Here is a 20,530-nt window from a genome sequence, read left to right as displayed (position 1 = left end):
CGGTATTTTGAAAGCTGAGAGCACCATGCAGTTAAAACATACACAGAATGGAGAAAACTGGGGCACCGCAATGCTCAAAGCTTTTGTTGGTCGTTTGTTTAAATACAAGGCTTGTTGCTTAGTTGCTACCTATTTAGTTTCATGGTTCATGAAGACCTGTTGCAACCTATGAAGAGGAAAACATAAAAAGCCTTCTGATTAGAGCACCCCTCTTTATTATTCATCCCTTTAACTGTACAGAATTAACTGTATTCATTGGCCTAATTTCTTACCCATAACTCTATCTCAGTACTGTAGTAACGTTGGCAGCTTTTGTGATTGACCTAAATAAAAGGTCTGGTACATCTGCAGCAAACAATATGTGATTGGGGGTGGGGGTGGAAGTAAGGAGTCTGTAGTCCACAACCTTGCATAATTATTTTGCTGCCTCTGGTCCTCCTTGTTTTTCCTCGGGATTAACATTTTTTACATGCAGTTTTAATGTCTGGCTTCTGTAAGCCTGAGCCTATGAAATGTAAATGTCTTTTAGTGAGATTTGGGTTGCTTCTTCCCTCCTTTCACTCACGTGTTTGCATATTTGCCTTCTTGTTTCCTGTGACATTTAAAAATGGGAAAGCCCCCTTTGTAGGCTGACATTTTGAATTTTAAAGGATTATCCGGAGGACAGGGGAGAGAGACTTCTGTCAAAGCCTTGAATGCTGCTTCACATGGACATATGTGATGATTTGTAAGTGTGAAATAACCACTGCAGATCAAACGCCACAAAGTTTGCGCATTTCCTTAAAAAAAAACCCAACACACTGCAGTGAAGACTATTCACATCTTGGAGGTGTGCTCTGTTCTTAATGTTGCATTTAATTTGCTTTGATTGTATGCTTTCATTTCAGATTTACTTTGGGTGACATCTAATGGTATTTCAGCTTGCACAGTAGAACTTTCCCTTCTTCCCCTTGTAGTCCCCCAAGGTGGGGAGAGCCTTTGAAGCAAATTTGGGGGTTGTGTGAGAGGCTTGGGGGAGGGAAGTATTGTCATGTTCATTTGCACAACACTGGATATCATGCATTGCTTTTTACTGTACATTGCCCAGAGATCTTGGTTTTATAGGGTGGCATATAAATGCTGGAAACAATGCGTTTGATGCTTATGCTATAGCAGTGCTCCTAACCATCTGCTTCCTAATTTGTGTTCAAAGTTTAAAATTGAACTTTTCGGTGGCATAGGAGGGTGATCCCTTAAACAGAAAGATGGTTTTGTAGGTATTCCAGGCTGTGTTCTTAATAAAAGGAAAAGTCAGCTTCTAAGGCCTCCTTTATACAAATTACAATATAAAAGGACATAACCCATGGATTCTACATTTCTAGTTCCACATTGACATTCATTAGGTGCAATTGTATTAAATCAGCCAGATAGAAAAGCAGAGGGCAGACCATTAAGATGAATAAGCGTAAATGCCTCTCGTAAATTGCATTAAGAATGAAAGGAAAGAAAGGCACATACTGATGTCCCAACTTTGAAACTGAATCCAGATTACAAGAAAAAGAAAAGTCTTAAAAGGATCAGTACTTACTCAATTACTACCAATAGTATAGAGAGAGAGAGAGAAGTCTGGATTTCAGGGAGGAATTGTTTGCTGCATATTCTTCTTCTGAGTGCTTTGCTATCATACATAAAGAGCAATGTGAGAGACTTCTACTTTAAATTAAAATTAGTCCCCTCTTCGCCTTTCTTTTTTATGAACTTGACTCCTTTGAGGGGCAAAGCCAAACACAGAAAAACTATTTTCTAAGAACCTGGTTAGAATAAGTATTAATTTGCAGAATTTTGCCACTTTTCTTTGATAATGAGTGTTTTGAAGTGTTGGGTCCTTACTGTGAAAGAGAGTCCTTTTGGTTTAGCAATATTTACTGGCAGTTAACATTTCAGAATTATCTTATTTTGCTTTTGGATAAGGAAAACTGGCTGGTTTATCATACTTTACACATTAGTTTTTCGATTAACTATTTTATTTGATCCAAGCATCATAAAATTATATAAAAAACACTTAAGAGTATATTCAGATTGTGTTCCATATGGTTAGGGTGAAACTTCTGGATTAAAATTAAAGGAAAGAAGTAGAGAACTGCTTTCTGTTCTCATCCTGAAGCAAATTTCTTAACCCAAGGTACTATTTCTGGGTTAGCCGAGTCTGTAACCTGAAGCATATGTAACCCGAGGTACCACTGTATTTGGATCCACATGTATTTCCAATTTACCTTCAGATTCTTTAAAGTGCGAGAAGGCATTCAGGGTACAGAATTGATGGTCCTCCAGATGTTGCTGGACTGTAACTTCCATTATCTCTGACCATTGGCCATAGGGCTGATGAAAGTTGGAGGACAAAAACATATGCAAGACCACAGATTCCCGACCTATGAAGGAACAGCCCCCTTACAAGTTAAAGGGTGGCTGGAAGAGGAAAAATTGGACTGTGAACACGATTGCTCCTTCATGAGACTCCGGGTGGCATCACTAATACGCGTTCATGCTTGTGCACTGCTCTGTCGTAAGTGTTCCCCACAATCCTAGAGCAGTGTGTGTGTGTGTGTGTGTGTGTGTGTGTGTGTGTGCCCTTGATCTCTGCCAGGTGGAGGCATCTTTGGGTAGTCAGGGCTCTTCCCCCTGTGCCCCTTTCATCCCTCAGGTATTTGTATGCATATTCACCGCTTCACATTTTGGCACCTGGTACAGTGTTTCCCGGGTGGCGCTGTGGGTTAAACCACAGAGCCTAGGACTTGCCGATCAGAAGGTTGGCGGTTCGAATCCCTGTGACAGGGTGAGCTCCTGTTGTTCGGTCCCAGCTCCTGCCAACCTAGCAGTTCGAAAGCACGTCAAATCCAAGTAGATAAATAGGTACCGCTCCGGCGGGAAGGTAAATGGCATTTCCGTGTGCTGCTCTGGTTCACCAGAAGTGGCTTAGTCATGCTGGCCACATGACCCAGTAGCTGTACGTCGGCTCCCTTGGCCAATAAAGCGAGATGAGCGCTGCAACCCCAGAGTCGGCCACGACTAGACCTAATGGTCAGGGGTCCCTTTACTTTTTACAGTGTTTCCCAAACTTGGGTCATCATCTGTTTTTGGACTACAACTTCCATCATTCCTAGTTAACAGGAACCGTGGTCAGGGATTATGGGAATTGTAGTCCAAAAAAACAACAGATGGAGACCTAAGTTTGGGAAGCACTGATCTAGTGCATCTGCATGTAGGACACACCAGTAGAAGGAGTGATTTGAATAGGCTTTCTTGTCATCTGAAGAACAGAAAAGCCTACAGAATTATTATCCCATTTTCTCAGCTACACTTGAGAAGGAATTGGCTAACAGCCAGCGATATTTGCATAAAAAAGCCAAATGTGTTGCCACAAATTCAACTTCTATATCATTGGAGACCAAAGTACTAGATAGTGCAGACTTAGATTATTAAAATATTTTTTAACTAAAGGATTGGAAGACGGGAGGTGGCTTGATTGCTATGTTTCAAAAGAAGTATCATCATTGTATTTATAAGAGGAAAAGAAAACCAAACACGTGTATAAAAAAATTACCTTTCTACCGTTTTGTACTAAGTCCTGATTAGAACAGAAATACTTGGGTTGGTCCTTTTTCTTAGTCTTCTAATTGTAATACTTGGCAAGTATCATTAAATATAGGGACATATCTGACCCATATAAGCATCTATCCATAACAAATGTGGAGTGTGCCATAACTGGAAAGCCTCCCCGTTCCCTTTGTTGGAAGCTAAAATGTACAGTATCTGGATACTTTTACTGAATAGATAAGCTTAGGGCTGAGACTTCAGCTTTTTAGGAGGACATATGACCACCCACTTGACAAATGGGGCACAAACACAAGATACTGGCTCAGCGCCCAATGCTGAGTCTTTAACCCTTCAGCAGCAGTATTTATGCCAACTGCTTTGTTAGCACAGTGTGCCATAGGATTGGCCTTTTTTCAGTTTAAAATCCTGTTTAGATGTAATAATATAGCTTTACAAATAAGTTACTTCATTTCATAAAATTTATATACTGCCTAATTGTAAAAAAAAAAAAGCCCTCAAAGTGGTTTGCAAAAAGAATAAAACATCTGAACAACTTCCAGCACAATCTAACCACAGCACCATCTTACTACATCTAAATTTACATCATTCTTCTAACTATGTCTATTCAGAAGTGAGTCCTATTGAATCCCCTGGTGCTTACTCCTGAGTATGCAGGTTTAAGATTGTGGTTTTCACAGTGGGATCATTATCTCTAAATATTTTGATCCTAAGCATATTTTTGTCTTAGTAACGGCTACTGACTGCTACAGAGCTTGTTTGAAACTATAGGTTGTACCCAATGCTAGTCCTACTCAGAGTAGATCCATTGAAATTAACATGAGTACATAACTGATTTAGGCCCATTGGTTTGCTCTGCGTAAACCTAGTTAGATACCACCATAAGTGCATTTAGGACTGGAACATGTAAGGGCCAGTTCATTTTATGTGCAGGCAGTTGTATTTGCTACCTAAGACACTGGTGCTTGTGGTGACAGCTTACATTATGCAGTGGACATGTGCTAGGATGTACAAGGTGGCGTACAATATATACGATAAAAACAAAAATCCTCAAAACCAATACAATTATTAACATTTTTGGATAATCAATAAAATTTAAACAGTTGTATTAAAATCTTGCTTCCAGAGCTCACGGTGGTGAAAGCCCCAAAAACCTTCAGTTGCCAAACTTGGAAATAAATCCTACTGAGTTTAATGGGGCTTACTCCCTAGTAAATCTGGTTAAGATTACAGTGCAATTCTATACATGTTTACTCAGAAATAAATCTCACTGCACAGTTCACTGGGATTTATTCCCATAGGACTATAGTTTTAATTAACTGTCAACCTAGGCAAAGATGCCCTGCTTCTCTCCCATCCCCCAAGTGTTAACTGGGTCTGTTCTATTTGAGTTGCATTATGATTTTAAAATCGGGGGGGGCGACGGCGATGACAAATAACACACCCATTCTTACTCTTCTCCCAGCATATTATCATATCTAGTTTTGATGTTAAAAGTAGGTAGAAAAATAATAAATGAAGTAGGAATGGTTGAGTAACACATCAGTACTTACCCTTATGCCACTAAGTATATCCTGCAACTAAACAGCTGTTAAAGCTTCTTATTGTGTAAGAAAATGTGAGCAATTTCATATAAAGATCCTTTTAAAATCCTAATGTACTATGTCGATAGCTTCCTAAATGGACGGGATTAATTTAATGGAAGTGCAGATGTAATAAAGTGCAAAAGCTTTGGAGCGTAAGATGTGCATGCTGGTTTTTCAAGAATGTAATCTTCCAGCTGGATATAAAAATATGAGTGACAGCAACACAAAGTTTTTATTATGGTCGTCATCACAAAACACTTCTTTCTCAAACTCAACTGTAAAAATCTCAACTAAATATATATATATACTTTAAAAAACCAACATGGTGGAAGGACGCTCACAGAACCCAAACAACTAAATTGAAGTTCAGCTCAGAATGCTGAAGTATTCTGCAAATCAGCCGAACACTTTAAAAACAATTCCCAATTCCAAAAATCACAGAGAAATAAAAAAGGAGCTAAGAACATGCAATTATCTCGTCATGAGGAAGGTACGTAAACATTTCTGTTCCCAGCATTAGCCCATTCTGCATCACTTGTGTTGTTTTGTGCATGTCTGATGTGTCAAAGTATTGTGACGAGGACCCTTTCTACTCTAGCAGTACCCTTGGTCTTTGAACAGCTAAAAATTGGCTGATGGTGCTGCATGTTTTTAAAGCATGATATATATACTGGCGCACAAGGTCCTGGATGGTTTTCGGTCCCAAGTGCTGAGAACCTCCCTCAGGAAGCCCTACCAACCCGACCCTGGTGAGGACCTGCCCTTTGGCAACCTGGCAAGAAAACGTGCGCGCGACCTCATTTGCCTACGGCCCTACGAGGATGTTCAGCGCAACTTAACGGCGCTTGTTCCCAGGCAGGCGCGCGCGCGCGCTCATAGGGTTGGAGCCTGACTGAAGGGGAGCAGGACCTGCCATTTCCAGAGGCGGGCAGGGGGGTCGGGCGGCAGCAGCGGCTCTCCGGCAGGCCCTGCCCACCGTGTGGAGACAGGCCCGCTCTTTCCCCGCCCCCTGCCAGGAAGGGCTCGGTTCCCTTGGTAGCGGCCGCAGTAGCGGCGGGAATAACGGGCAGAGCCTGAGGCACCTCCAGGATGTCGCGGCCGCCTCGGCGCGCCGTGCAGCTGGCGCCGAGCTCTCTGGCCCTGGTGTTGCGCCGCCTGCAGCAGCACCAGCAGCACGAGGAGGAGGGAGAAGAGGCGGCGGCGGCGGCTGCTTCCCCGGGCGAGCCCGAGGCGGAGAGCTGCGGCGACGAGGCGAGCGGCGCGGCCGTCTTCCAGGCGTTCCGGCGCGCCAACGCCGCCTGCTACTGGAACGGCGGTCTGGCGCGCGCCGTGTCGCGGGTGTGGCTGCAGGGCTGGCTGCGGGGCGGCGTGCTCTTGCTGCAGGGCCCCGCCGCCCCGCTGCAGCTCCTCCGCGACGCCTGGCTTCGTAGGGCGCTGCGCCCGCCCAAGGGCTTCCTCATCAGGGCTGTGGGTAAGCGAGCGAGCGAGCGAGCGCGCAAAGCAAGCCGGCTGGCCAAGCCAGGGGCGCAGCTTCACCAGATCACCTGCGCAGCTGGGGCTCCGAAAAGAAGCCAGCGCGCGTGCCAAGCTCCGTCAGATTCTCTCTTGGTTCCTCCCTTTACCTTGTGGGTCCGATCCTGGCTCCGTTCCTTTCTCTGCCGGATTCAACCAAAACCTGGACTCTTTATTTGCCAGGTTTTGCTTTAAGCTGATTCTGGGCCCTTCAGGTTTTTTGTTTGTTTAAGGATGCTCTGAGCCCTAAAGCACGTGTGATAGTAAGGAAGTGCGTCTTGAGCACATGCTGAGTGTTTTTCTCCAGCTCCAGACTCGTGTGCAGCCAGTTTTCTCGTCTTAGGGTTTCTGATGCTAGACCAACATGCCCAAGCTAAGGAGTTTGGATCTGCCCAGGGCTTGGTTGAGAGACTACTTATGTTCCAGCTACATGTGGGGTCGTATACCTCACTGCTGTTTTGCTTGTGCAGAAGGCTTCCACTTCTGTGATGGAATGTTTCTCTCCCAGAGGACCCTCTGGAGCAAATTCTCTGCATGCAGAGAAAAGGGAAGTCCCATTGCAAGAGTGGGACCCCATGCACAGTGTTGGATACAACCCTTATAAAAATGAGTGATAAGCATTAGGGGTTTTTTTAAGAGGTAGTGCCTTCTGCATGTGTAATGAACAGTTAATGTGTGAAGAGTGAACACAGACCTTATATAACATTTGGGAATGCAACATCAAGGGACGCTGGCTGGAACTGATGAACCTGATACAGCTACCAGGTGGAATTTGCTCTACATGGGGACTATCCCTATGTGATGCACTGTGGTGTGTGATACTTTCTCTGGTACTAAAAACTCGCTCTCTTGTGTATGTTTGTGGTAGTGTAGACTGAATGGCCCTAATGAGGCACTGCATGTTAACGGCTCACTATCTAAATTCTTTTTAAACAGTCTCCAAGCATACATCTGGGGTCTGCATGCATTCAGAAAATATTGCTTCCTTTCTCTCTCTTTCAGCCCCTTCGTTCCATAATTCCAAACTCCTGTCCTTCTGTGTGGTGGGAAGCCCTTGACTACAGTAACTCTGGCAAAGAAACATAGGGCAAGAAGTAAGCTGTTATCCCTTAGAGGACCAAGGTTTTATTAAATAAAGAAACCAGTAGAAAGGAGCACCTGGACTAGGCATTTCTTCTTAGGCTTAAGTGATCTGAAGCTAAAAAAACCCCAAACCAAACAAAAATCCTCCAATATTTCCTGTCAGCTGGGGATGCCATTTTGACTGTAATCTCTTCATTGCCTTATACCTAATGGGTTCCTTAGCTCACAGAAAGAACCTTGCGGTCATGCTATTGTGTGCAGGGAGATGGAGGGTGGGGAGAGGGTAAACAAGGATTTGTCACACAATGTAGGCGCTCCGAAGGTTAATCTGTTCCTTTCTTGCTGTCTCTGTGGAGCTAGGGAGAGCATACTGCTTTTTAATTGAAAAAGAGGAAGGGTCTTTTATTTCAGAGAGAAATATGCTCCTCCGGGGGCACTCATGTGCCCTCTTGATAAACAGCTAACTTCTTTAAAGAAAAGAGAGAGAAAAAGGCATTCAAGCAGGATGAAAGTATTCTTGTTTTAACCACTGAGATGTTAGCAATCTTTTGCCTCGCCTCAGTAAAAGAATTTTTTTAAGACTTCCTACATAAACCTAGACACTTAAATATTTATATTTGTGTGGTTTCGCTTTGGTGAATATTAATCTCCCTTGGCCCTGCAAAATGGGGAGCTTGTATGAGTTTGGTGACACCTGTGTGCATAGTAAACCCAGTATTGTAGAGAAAACATTACTGTTCCTATAAATGTAGCAATATTCTGCCATACCCTCTGGTGTGTTACTCTTGGTGCCATATTAAGTAAAGCCAACATATAAAGGAAATGGTTACAAATGCAGAATTCTATAAACATTGTTGTAAGTTTTCACTTAACAGCTATCTCCTTGATCCTGCAATTGGATCCATATGGGAGACTCTGGTGCCCATACAGAGTCCTGCTGAAGTTAACCGCCAAGTAATACAATTCCTTCAGTGTTAGCTGTTCAGGAATTTCTTGCAAGTGGTCTCATATTCAAGTGCTGAAAATCCACTGAGAAGACGATTGCACAGCATCCTTTGTTTTAAAAAAAAACTTTCCCAATTAAAGTAGCTGAAAGTTAGTATTTCCAGGTTTCTTGCCTAATTCTACAACTTTGTTTATCTTAGTTTGTTAATGTAGAATGAATGAGTTTCAAGAACTGTACTGGTGATGCTCTTGTGTGACTTCTTATGTCCAGATGAAACAGGATGAGGCAAAAGTGCCTTGATTATTTGGGAGTTATTCTCCTCCTTACTTCCTTGCTTCAGCCTCTGATTACCATCTTAATAAGGTTGAGGTTGATATTGGTAGAATCTCTGGCTAATCATATCTGTAGGAGTTTCCTAATATTGTAATAACATCACGAACATTCTTAAGAAAAATGCCAACTATTAAGTGCTTCACATTTATCATTCTATGCAACAAGTATGTAAGAATGGCCAGTTCTGGAGTCAGACTAGAAGGTGGCAAGGTCAGTGAGCAGTGAACCCCTATATATAGAATGATGAGGTGAGACAACTTAAAGCACAACAGAGGCACCAATACTTTTCCACTACAAGGCTTCATTTTTAAATGAATAATCTCCTTAAGAGTTACACTGATTTCTTCCCCATGTCACTTGAGAAAGATTTACCTATCTTCTTGCCTGTGTGCTAGAATATTTTCTCTTTTTCTTTATCTGTTACATGCAAGAAACAGCTACCCTTTTACCCTTTGTGGTGTTTTCATTAGTCAATAGGTATTTTATTGCAAGGGACATGGGTGGCGCTGTGGGTTAAACCACAGAGCCTAGGACTTGCTGATCAGAAGGTCGGTGGTTCGAATCCCTGCGACGGGGTCAGCTCCCGTTGCTTGGTCCCTGCTCCTGCCAACGTAGCAGTTCGAAAGCACGTCAAAGTGCAAGTAGATAAATAGGTACCGCTCTGGCGGGAAGGTAAACGGACGGGGTCAGCTCCCGTTGCTTGGTCCCTGCTCCTGCCAACCTAGCAGTTCGAAAGCATGTCAAAGTGCAAGTAGATAAATCGGTACCGCTCCGGTGGTAAGGTAAACGGTGTTTCCGTGCGCTGCTCTGGTTCGCCAGAAGTGGCTTAGTCATGCTGGCCACATGACCCAGAAGCTGTACGCCGGCTCCCTCAGCCAATAAAGCGAGATGAGCGCCGCAACCCCAGAGTCGGTCACGACTGGACCTAATGGTCAGGGGTCCCTTTACCTTTTATTTTATTGCAACATGAATATTTTCACACATGCATGTCCATAACAAATTACAGTTGGATTATAGCAGGGGTAGGCAACCTAAGGCCCATGGGCCGGAAGTGGCCCATGGAGGCTGTTTAACCGGCTAACGAGCCACCCCCAAACCGAGCCGCCTGCTCAGCAAGTCCCCGTGCGCTTCACTAAACCAGCGCAATGTGGGGACTCTCTTCCACGGCTCCAGATTTTCGGCATCTGGGCATGCATAGAAGCGATTTATGGCGCCGTGGACATGCGCAGATGCGATTTCTGGCGTTACACTGCACCGGTCCAGTCCATGGAGGATCTCTGCGGGAGTGATCCGGCCCATGCCCAGTAAGCCTTGCCGACCCCTAGATTACATTACTATACTGAGGCTTCCCTTAACAAAGCACAGAGAAGGGTGCTTTGGAGTTTGGATTACTGATTATCTCGGATCACTTTTGACATGGTAATGTGGCAGTCCGTAGAGTGGTCTTAGAAAATTTAGGTAACAGATGTGTTATGCACAGCAGTTAATCATTAAGCAATATCCTAGTTTTATGTCAATTTACAGGCTTGTTTGAGCCTGTGGATCTGAGGTGTATACATATTACAACAAACTACCTCAGCTTATAAAGTGGTAATTATTAACACTCGCACAGGAAAAATCGGAACAATAACTTTCTACAGAAGTGAAAGCTGAGAGCTGTTTATCCAGTGAGAGTCCTTTCAGGGCCCTTCCAGACGATAGTGTGCCCCCCTCCCTGTTTTATTCTTCATAGCCCCATCTTGGTCCAGTGCCAGTGGCATGATAGCCAGCACCTGCGTAATGTACTGGGAGTGTAGCTTTGCACAGAAGGATAATATTTCTACTTCTACATCCCTTTTAAAATGGGAAGATATGAAGTTCTGCACTAGAAAGGCAGAGTGCATAGCTTCCAGAAAGTTAAGGAAAAAGAAACCACAAGGACCTCAAAATTGCAGAGCCCTGCTGGCAATACCTTTGTTTCAGTGTTAGAAGCTCAGATAGATAAGCTAATTGCCAAATGGCACCTTAAACCTGGGTTATTGTTTAGGCACCATTCCCCCAATAATGCTGCTGCTGCTGCTGCTGCTGCTGCTGCTGCTGCTGCTTCTTCTTCTTCTTCTTCTTCTTCTTCTTCTTCTTCTTCTTCTTCTTCTTCTTAACTATGATAATAATAAATTTCTATATCGCTTTGTAATTTAAAGACAAAATCTCAAAGCGGTTTACAGCACATTAAAACATCAAATAAAACAATACAGAATAAAACAAATTCAAGCTTCAAGGAAAATATTTCAGATCCTTCTCTAAGTGACATGTTGCTTTCCCCATGTTTATTTACTGCGTAATTTATATAGCTGCCCCATAGCAGAAGTACTCTAGGAAGCAAGTGTGGTGTAGTGGTTAGAGTGCCAGACTAGGACGTGGGAGATCAGGGTTCAAATCCCCACTCAGTCATTAAGCTCTCTGAGTGACCTTGGGCCAATCACAGCCTATTAAGATACCTCACAGGGTCGTTGTAGGGATTAACTGAGAAGTGGGGGTGAGCCATGTACTCTTTGGAGAAAAAGTGGGATATAAATGCAATAAATAAGCTCTTCTGCTAACCTGCTTAAGAAAGCTGGAGGGGCCAGCCAGATGGAGATGTCAACCTGGCATCCAGAGATCTCCACATGGTTGCAATTGGACCCGCACCAGTCGCAAAACGTGCCTGGCTTATTTCTAATACTGCTTTGTTTTTTATGTTTTGTGGGCCATGGCGATATCCACAGAGAAGTTCTCCTGTGCAAGCCTCATTACGATGCTCTTGTGGCATTCCTGTCTACAAGAATAGGATTTGTGCAGGACATTCCGCTGCTGTCCAGGCAAGCCAAGCCAAGGTGCTTTCCCCACACTTTTAATTTTACAACAGTTGAAAATATTGTGCTTTCAAAGCTCAGGACTAACATTAGAGCTGCATACCAAGCTACACAGGACAGACTCCTTTGGCCCAGTAAGCCATCTCCTACTCTTACATCTGTTCCTTTGTGTTTTCCTGCTCCCTGTGATGTCTTTCATTCCTGCCTCATTCCATAAAACATCCAGTTGCCTGTTGAACACGTTCCTGTGACTTGCCCTTGTGGCTTTTACCTTATAACGTGTTCCATATGTTTGCTGGGCTTTGAGTGAAATGGTTTCAATTTAAACCTGTGTTTCCTTTCACTAACCACCCCCACCCCAAATATATCCTTAAGGGCAAGAACAAGGCCTATGTTATATACGAGCTTCAGGAACACAATCGTTTGCCGCTGACTTTTGTGCCTCATATTTTGATTGCTGAGCCCAAATAATCCTTCCTTCCTCGTTTTAGCTATTGCTTGGTATCGTGTTCTAGGTATTCCTGCATATCCTCTGGAGTACTTTGGTTTTAGGTTTCTTCAAAAATCAATGGCCCCTTTCAGTTGCTGACACAGTAATTTAAAAGATATCATTCCTGTGAGATGGCTTGTGCTTCATTTTCCTATTCTGCTACGCTTTCTTAGTCCTATTCAGAATTAGGACTGGTTCATATGATTGCTAACCACACACACAGTTCCTTTGCCTTGCCCAGGACTAGATCACAATTTACTTGTGCCAAACTGATTTCCTGAGGGCTGCAGCAGAGCCACAGAACAATGTGCCTAAGCATACTCTGTGTGTGTGGTGGAGCTCTCATAAAATATTTGACATGGAACGATAGAAATAGGGGTCCTCACAGAAAAGCAACCAGTAATGTGCTTAGTGGTTACATAAGCTAGCCGTCTTTTGATACAACCTTAGTGGCACCAGATAACCTTTCTTGAGTTGAGGGGAAAACAGTGAGTTATGTAGCACGGCCTCTCTCAGTCTCCTTTGTTTTCTTGGAGTGAAAGTACAGCAGTAATTAGGGAGGCCCAAGTGCAACTCTCCACTTGGCCATGAAGCTCACTGGGTGACCATGGGCCATTCATCACCTCTCAGGGTAGCCTTTCTTACAGGGCTGCTATGAGGATAAAATGGTAATGGGGAGGAGGAAACCGTGTGTGCCATTTCTAGCTTCTTGGAGGAGAGGAATATAAATTAAAATAAGAAATTAATTAGCTAAAAAAGAGAGAAAGATTGTGCAGCACACTGTTTCCTGCAGTACAGGCATCCCCCCACTTATGTGGGGGTTATGTTCTGGTCCCCTGCATGCAAAAGTGAAAATTGTGTAAATGGGGGAGCGTCCTCTAAACATAATTTAAATCTCTGCATTTAAATCCAGCTTCCCTTTTTGACTGCAGCCCATTGTGTTGCACTGAACTTTTGAGGGTCCCCCAACTTTCAGTTTGTTTTGGGGGAGCACGAGAACCAAGGTTGGAAGGGGTGCCAGAAGATACCTTATCCCATAACACTTTAGATCCTAGCCACTATTTGTGGGGAATATTTATATGTTCATGAACCAGTTCTTTGCCCTTCTGTTAAAGGAACTGAGAAAATTTTCACCTGGTTAAGAATTAACCACCTTTTAATTGTCTGGTCTTGAAATTAAACCTTTATCTACAGAGGATAATAATTAAAAGGCAGAAAATTAACGGATGTCAACTAGTGACCCTGTAATTAGTGCTGGGTTTAGGTTATTGATAATAGATGATGTTTGTGATATGTTACGCTTACCGGTAATAGTGAAATTGGTGCTATATGCCACAAAGGCTTGTTGTTAGTAAACAACTGTAATGCTGGCTTGGTTTGGTTTCAAAGTTGGGAACAGGTTCAGAAACGGCCCCCTCCCTGGTCCAAGTAGCACTGGCAGTGATTGATTCAATTTCAGTGCCAGTTTTTAAATATTCATCTTTCATAATTTCTGTTTGAAATAAGATTTTGCCAGTGGCCACCTTTTAAATTTTATGGCATTTTCTGCAATAGTTAAAAAAACCACCATAAAACAAGTAATAGGGGGGTAACGGGGGGTGGGGGTAAGAAAGAAGTAATTGATAATGAGGGAAAGCGACAGCTTTGGCAATGGGAAATTAAAATGTATATCATCATTTTGAATATTTGGGCAGCACGTGCAGTCAGGAGCATTACATTGGGATGTTAAAATGCAAGGGAAATGTGTGTTTTTTTAGCAGCACACCTGAGCTTTGCTTAAATGCCGAAATATTCATGAAACTTGTTCTAGCCACTTGTTCCGTGGGACGTGTCGTCTACCAATACCGCATGAGCTTAATGGGGGATGGCAAATGAGCAGACGGTTGTGTGTTTTTGTGCTGCTTGGATTCCTTCCATGACTGCCTGCCTTTCATCCGTGTTTTGAACCCACCTGGCAAACGAGCATAGGTTTGAAAACTCATGGCCCATTAATGCTGGACTTAAGAAGTCCTCTTTTGTTTTGAAAACCATTCATAATCATTTCATGCATTCGTACGTTTTAATGATACTCTTATGAAAAACATCGTCTGAAATCCACAAAATATCCTTGTAATGGATCAAATAGTTGCTGAAACAGTCTTCCAAATACTTTTGCTAATGCTGGTTGCTTCTGCCTCATTAAAAGACTAGCCAGGGAAGGCCTGCAAGCAGGTCAAAACGAAAACAACCAACCCTGTTTGTTCACACCATGTGGAACTTAAGAGGTATACTACATCGTAACATACTGCTTAAGCTCCTGAATCGATCTGAACCTTCTCTTTATGCTGTTGGCAAGAACAACATCCTGTGACAATTAACAGAGTAGGGAGTTTGTTTTAAATCTGTGCTTCTTGGTTTGAAATAAAACAAAACTAACCAGTTTTGGCCACAGGGAGAGGTGGCCGGGGGTGGGGTGGGGATGAAAGCCATGGTCTTAAAAAAGTAAATGGGGGTTGGTTGGTTGGAAATTAACTTTGAGATGGAATTGGCATCAGTCATTATTCACCTATTTAAATCCTGAGTTAATCCTATACTCCTGTTAATGGAGTATAAGGATTTATTTGATCCATTTGACTGGTGAGGCAAGAGAAAGCCAGTCACCTAATAAATCGCCTATCACTGCCGGACAGATCTGTGAATACTCTCATTGCACCTTTTCTCTCTCCCCCTTTTAATTAGCAGATGAGTTAATAAAGGACTAAGTGTGTGTTGCAATCTGCAGCACGATGACATGCCATCATATGTTGATGTAATCTAAAAATGTGGAATTAAGCATAAATACATTCAAGCAAGCAATTGAACAGTGGTCAAGGTAGTTGTTTAACTGAGCAGAGATGCCCAAGTACAGTCATACCTCGGGATGAATACGCTTCAGCTTAAATATTTTTGGGTTGTGCTCCGCGGTGACCCAGAAGTAACGAAGCGCGTTACTCCGGGCTTCACCACTCACGCATGCGCAAACGCTCAAAATGATGTCACGCGCGGAAGCGGCAAAACGCGGCACGCGCAGATGTGCAGTCATGTCCTATGCTCGCTTCAGGATGCGAATGGGGCTCTGGAATTGATCCCGTTCGCATCCAGAGGTACCACTGTAATCGATTAAGCTTCATTCTCATACTTCTTTTATCACAACTTTAATAACCAAAATGATTGCAAAAGCATCCTTATCTAATACATGGTGCTTTATAAGTCATCGAATCCAGTTATGTCATGGTACAGTAGAAGGTTTTGGTTATTTTAATTTACTTGGATGATCTGGTGCCAATTTTTATTTTTTTTTAATTTAACAAGATTTATAATCATGAAAACTAAGCGGTTTACATGAAACTGAAGTCAAACCTAACTTATGTAGCAGCTAACCAAACACTGCAGCAGTGAAGAGAATGTAGTGGGAAGGAAGCTCATAAGCAGGAATTTTGGGGTTTGCCATTTACCCTAAGCAAATGGACTCTACAAAGTTGAAGTCCAAGGCAGCAGTTAAGCAGTAGAATGAGTGACAGGCAGAGCAGGAAGGAGGGCAAGGTTGCAGTGATTCGGTCCAGCAAGTTGCTGCAGGAAAGTCCTAACAGTGATCACCAATGGAATGCCCAGGACCTAAACTGGCCTGGAAGAATTTACAGCTTCATTTAAAACTCCTAGCCAATTGGGAGACTTGGAGCTTCTATTTAATATGATTCCTCATTCGTGAAGCTCTTTGAGTTACAAATTCAAAAGAAGACTTGCTACATTATTAAAATACTAATTAAATGTGGCCCAAATCCAAAGAAAGCTTAATATACAATTGAAATCAGGAGGACCTGTTACTTGCTGCTGTTATATGTCCCATTAAGTTCAATGGGACCTCATAGTGTGACTTTATTTGGATTTGGTAAAGGTAAAGGTACCCCTGCCCGTAGGGGCCAGTCTTGCCAGACTCTAGGGTTGTGCGCTCATCTCACTCTATAGGCCGGGAGCCAGCGCTGTCCGCAGACACTTCCGGGTCACGTGGCCAGCGTGACATCGCTGCTCTGGCGAGCCAGCACAGCACACGGAACGCCGTTTACCTTCCCGCTAGTAAGCGGTCCCTATTTATCTACTTGCACCCGGGGGTGCTTTCGAACTGCTAGGTTGGCAGGCGCTGGGTCCGAACGACGGGTGCTTTCGAACTGCTAGGTTGGCAGGCGCTGGGACCGAACGACGGGAGCGCACCCCGCCGCGGGGATTCGAAGCACCGACCTGACGATCGGCAAGTCCTAGGTGCTGAGGTTTTACCCACAGCGCCACCCTCGTCCCTAATCTTTGGATTTGAGTGCAATGCAAAACATTGTGTTAGAAGAACTGGGGCAGTGGAAGAACTAGAGGCAAACGGGCAGAGGTCTTGTGTAGAATGGAGCATTTTTGGAAGAAAGGAGGACATTGTCAAGTTTGTGCCCCATCCTGATCTTCAGTCGTAACCCCCCACCCCAGGAAGCTGGTCCTGTAAGGAATAAACTATTAATTCTGATGTCGATATAAATAAATAGAAGCACCACCTCCTCAAAAGATACAATGCACAAAACGCAATTTCACAAAGTTATACAAATGCTACAGCCAATTTAAAAACAAGAAAGAGGAAGCTACACTTTACAGAGCCATCCTTTCCCTAAGATTCAAAGCTTGCTGGAGAGTGTTAGGATAAGGCAGAAATGCCTCTCCACTGGTGGAAAGGAGCTTTGCCCAGGAGGGCAAGGGACATCTACTACACCCACGAAAAGCTCCTCTGGCATTGCCTGCAGTAGCTAACATGAGGGCCTGGAATGACATTCTGTGGGCTGGAATCAAAGGAGTCTCTTCATTCCTCCAAGAGGCTTCAGGATTGGGCTCATCAACTACACCACATTGACGCTGTCATAGTCAGTTCTCCCTCATTGCTTTCAGTGGGGTGGACGCTTTACAAAATATAGATTATCTGGGCCAAAAACAGAAATACACACCCTCGCAACATGTCTTGCTTTGTAATTGGTTGACAATCTACCACTTCACTCCCACCACCATGTATTTATTATATATTTATTTTATTTGCCATTTTCTACCCAAGTCAGAGTGATTTGCAGCAGTAAAATTAACACAAATACGGTTCATGCAAATACAAAAGTTAAGATCAATAGCGGCACACTAAAAGTGATCATTCACTAAAATCATCCTGCCCTTTTAACAGGGAGTGTTCCACCTTTCAGCTTATAATGTCAAGTTGCCACTGATGGTTCCAGTTACCATCTGGCCGGAGCTTATATTTCTCTAAGCATTTATTGTTTTGCAGTGGTCCAAATGACATAATTAGCAAACCGTTCTGTTATGTGACTTGGGAATCTCACCACTACATTGCAAAACTTGTTAGAATTCGCCGTTAATTTCTAATGGCTAGGGCTATATTTATTCCTCACACATACAATCTAGCTGTGGCTCTCTGGTAGTGTCCGCTTGCTTCCTTTTCTTTTTCGAGAAAAGTTGCTTGTCCTCATTACCACTCAGTGCATAAGGGAGGTGCTCGAAAGAATCTCTTAAAATTGGGTAAATGGGTATTAAAATGGAAAACATGACTCAATTAAAAGTGATGTACCTGGGACAAGAAATCCTAAATTCACTTATGCATTAATAGAGTCTGGACTGGTAGTTCCTAGCCAGGAAAGAGATGTTGGAGTCGTGATAGCTCAGGCTTCCTCAACTTTGGCCCTCCAGATGTTTTTGGCCTACAACTCCCATGATCCCTAGCTAGCAGGACCAGTGGTTAGGGATGATCGGAATTGTAGTCTCAAAACATCTGGAGGGCTGAAGTTGAGGAAGCCTGTGATAGCTGAATGAAAATGACCTATTTATCTTTGTGCTGCTGCTGAAAACTGATTTAGGCTGCACACTTACCTGGAAGTAAACCTTATTTAAAACAATGGTAGTTACTTCTGAGAAGACGTGTATACTGTTTGCTGGGCGCAAACACAGCAGCTGCTTTTTGGAGGAAGATAATTTAGTGCAAGGGAAGCGAACAAAAACTTTTATAAATAAATAGATAAATTCTCACACACCGCCTCTGTGGCTGCTATAAAGTAAAAAACAAACTGTTGTGAGATGCAGTTCTAGATCTTCCAAGTCTCCTGTAATTTACTCCTAAGCATAATCAGTATTGTGAACTACGAAGTATGTTCAGCTTTAATAACCTTAAGTTAAAGTTGAGCTCTAGTGTACAGCAGATCTGTTGACCATAACAGATTTGCGCCGACTCCCTCTACATCTGAATTGGAATGTTGAAGGGAAGACAGAAATGTGCTACCTGCCCAGTGAAGGCACCATTAATCCAGCAACACTCAAGTTACAAGGACAGAACAAAACATCTTTTTATGTTGGTGAAGCGTATCTGGAGACTTTTTGTTCCCTATGTTTTGTTATCTGACTCTTGTATTGCAGATGACTTTCCCACATTGAGTTCCGGTATATGCTCTGAAAATGCGTTCTCAGATTTCGCATGTGTAAACAATTATCTGTGTTTGAGTAGACTGGTAAAATCATTTGAGGGTCAATAATACATGAATTTTTGGCAGGTTGCCTAGGCTGGAGTTTGTGAAGTTCTTTTTTTTTTAAAGTTACTTTGCTCACTGTAGAAGTTGAGCTGTATTTTTGCAATCAATGGGGCTTGCATTTGCTGTACCTGATGGGTGCCAGGTTCCTTTGTTCTGGGCCAAAACAAATATTTTTGTTAAGCTTTAAATATATTGTTATGAGAAGTGCCATGCCAGGAGGTGTGTTTCATTTCTGCCACCACAGAATGGTAAGCACTATATTCCTGTTGGTAACCAACCAAGAATTGCTAGGTGCATGGGTTTCTGGTGCCAGGTCAACATATTTATAGGATTGTTGAAGCAGAGATATGACTTTAGGTTCACATTTGTACAGACACCAAACTAGATTTGTGGATACACCAGTGAGTGGAATACTTTCTAAGTAAAGATGGTACTTCTGAAAGCTGGTGGTACAGACTTGTGCAAACAGAAGCCCTCATGCAGGGTTTCTGCTGATGGGACTTGTTAGGTGCATCCTACTCAAAGTGTTTGCAATCCAAAATAGCTATGGATATGAACAATGACCCCAACTGTTGTGATGTGTGTGTTTATCCCCTATACAATTCATTTGTGTAGATTAACCTTTATAAACAGATGGATAATCTTGATCTTTCAAGATGCCCTTTCATGATGGGTCCTGCTGTGTTTGTTAAGCTGAAAAATATGAGGGCTTGAGCAATGTGTTAACAATAGCCCGAGAGAAGCGTCATTGGGAATAAATTAGTCTACCATACATGCTGATGCTGGTCTACCTTTTGTTTGGAACCTTGGCTTTTCCTGGAAAACTAACTTTGTAATACTGTCAAAGATAGAAAATAGCCTTTTTAAGGTGTGCTTTGCAAGAAACTGTGAAGCCAGCTTTTCCATTTACAGTAACTAGCACCAATGTTATACTATTCACAGTGGTTTTTTTTCTTGAATTCCCGTTCCACACAAAGCAAGCTGACACTGATTTATACACCTGCTGGTAGTAGCTTAGCAACGTCATAGAGGAAATTCTTAGGAACTTCTCTAAACACATTCTGTTAAACAGAACCATTGCAGTTGTAAAACAGAGGTCAAGAAGTGTTTAACAACTTCTTCAAAAGGGACTGTTGTTTATTTTGTTGACTTAAAGAGAAAATAATCCTAAAGAGACCTTTTCTTGCCCTGGCTGTAACACAAGACAGCTGTTTTGAGTAGGCTACATTTAATTTAAACCTCAATTATATTGCATTACTCATTGAATCGCATAAATGTCTTGGGAAGAGTCCTGTAACACCTTCTAAAATGTTTAAACAGACTGAGTGTTTCACATAGTTCCAAGGGAAACTTAGTGTTTTCACTACATATGGTATGCATTTGGGGAGAAACCAGAGAACTTAAGTGATAGTCTAAGCATCCGAAGACACATATCTGCCTGCAGCATCTGCTTAACATGCTTCAAGATGTTTGTTTTTGAGCTAATAATTGCTAAAATGGTTTTTATTTCTTTAGAACTATGATCATTTATCCATCATGCTGAAGCTAAAAGAAGCCAACATTTTGAAAGGGCAATGGGGGGGGGGGAG

At 42.8% G+C, this 20,530-nt stretch overlaps 1 protein-coding gene across 2 annotated transcripts in view; it reads left to right on the top strand.

The window, feature by feature from the left end:
- Window positions 1–6,078: 6,078 nt before the first annotated feature.
- Window positions 6,079–20,530, top strand: part of STOX1 (storkhead box 1) — a 20,230-nt gene continuing 5,778 nt past the window's right edge. The window contains exons 1-2 of one of the 2 annotated variants that reach the window (XM_028729447.2): window positions 6,518–6,648; window positions 7,692–7,783. Coding sequence is in view for 1 of the 2 variants with exons in the window: in XM_028729446.2 (XP_028585279.2) it covers window positions 6,267–6,648 (382 nt within the window). In the remaining variant the exon portion in view is untranslated. Of the gene's footprint in view, window positions 6,649–7,691; window positions 7,784–20,530 lie in introns of both variants that reach the window. The other variant, XM_028729446.2, reaches the window with a different exon arrangement.

The sequence above is a fragment of the Podarcis muralis genome, chromosome 6 (genome assembly GCF_964188315.1).
Source record: "Podarcis muralis chromosome 6, rPodMur119.hap1.1, whole genome shotgun sequence".
NCBI classification, from domain to species: Eukaryota; Metazoa; Chordata; class Lepidosauria; order Squamata; family Lacertidae; genus Podarcis; species Podarcis muralis.
The sequence above is the reverse complement of the archived record's forward strand: the minus strand, read 5'-3'. Positions and strand labels throughout refer to the sequence as shown.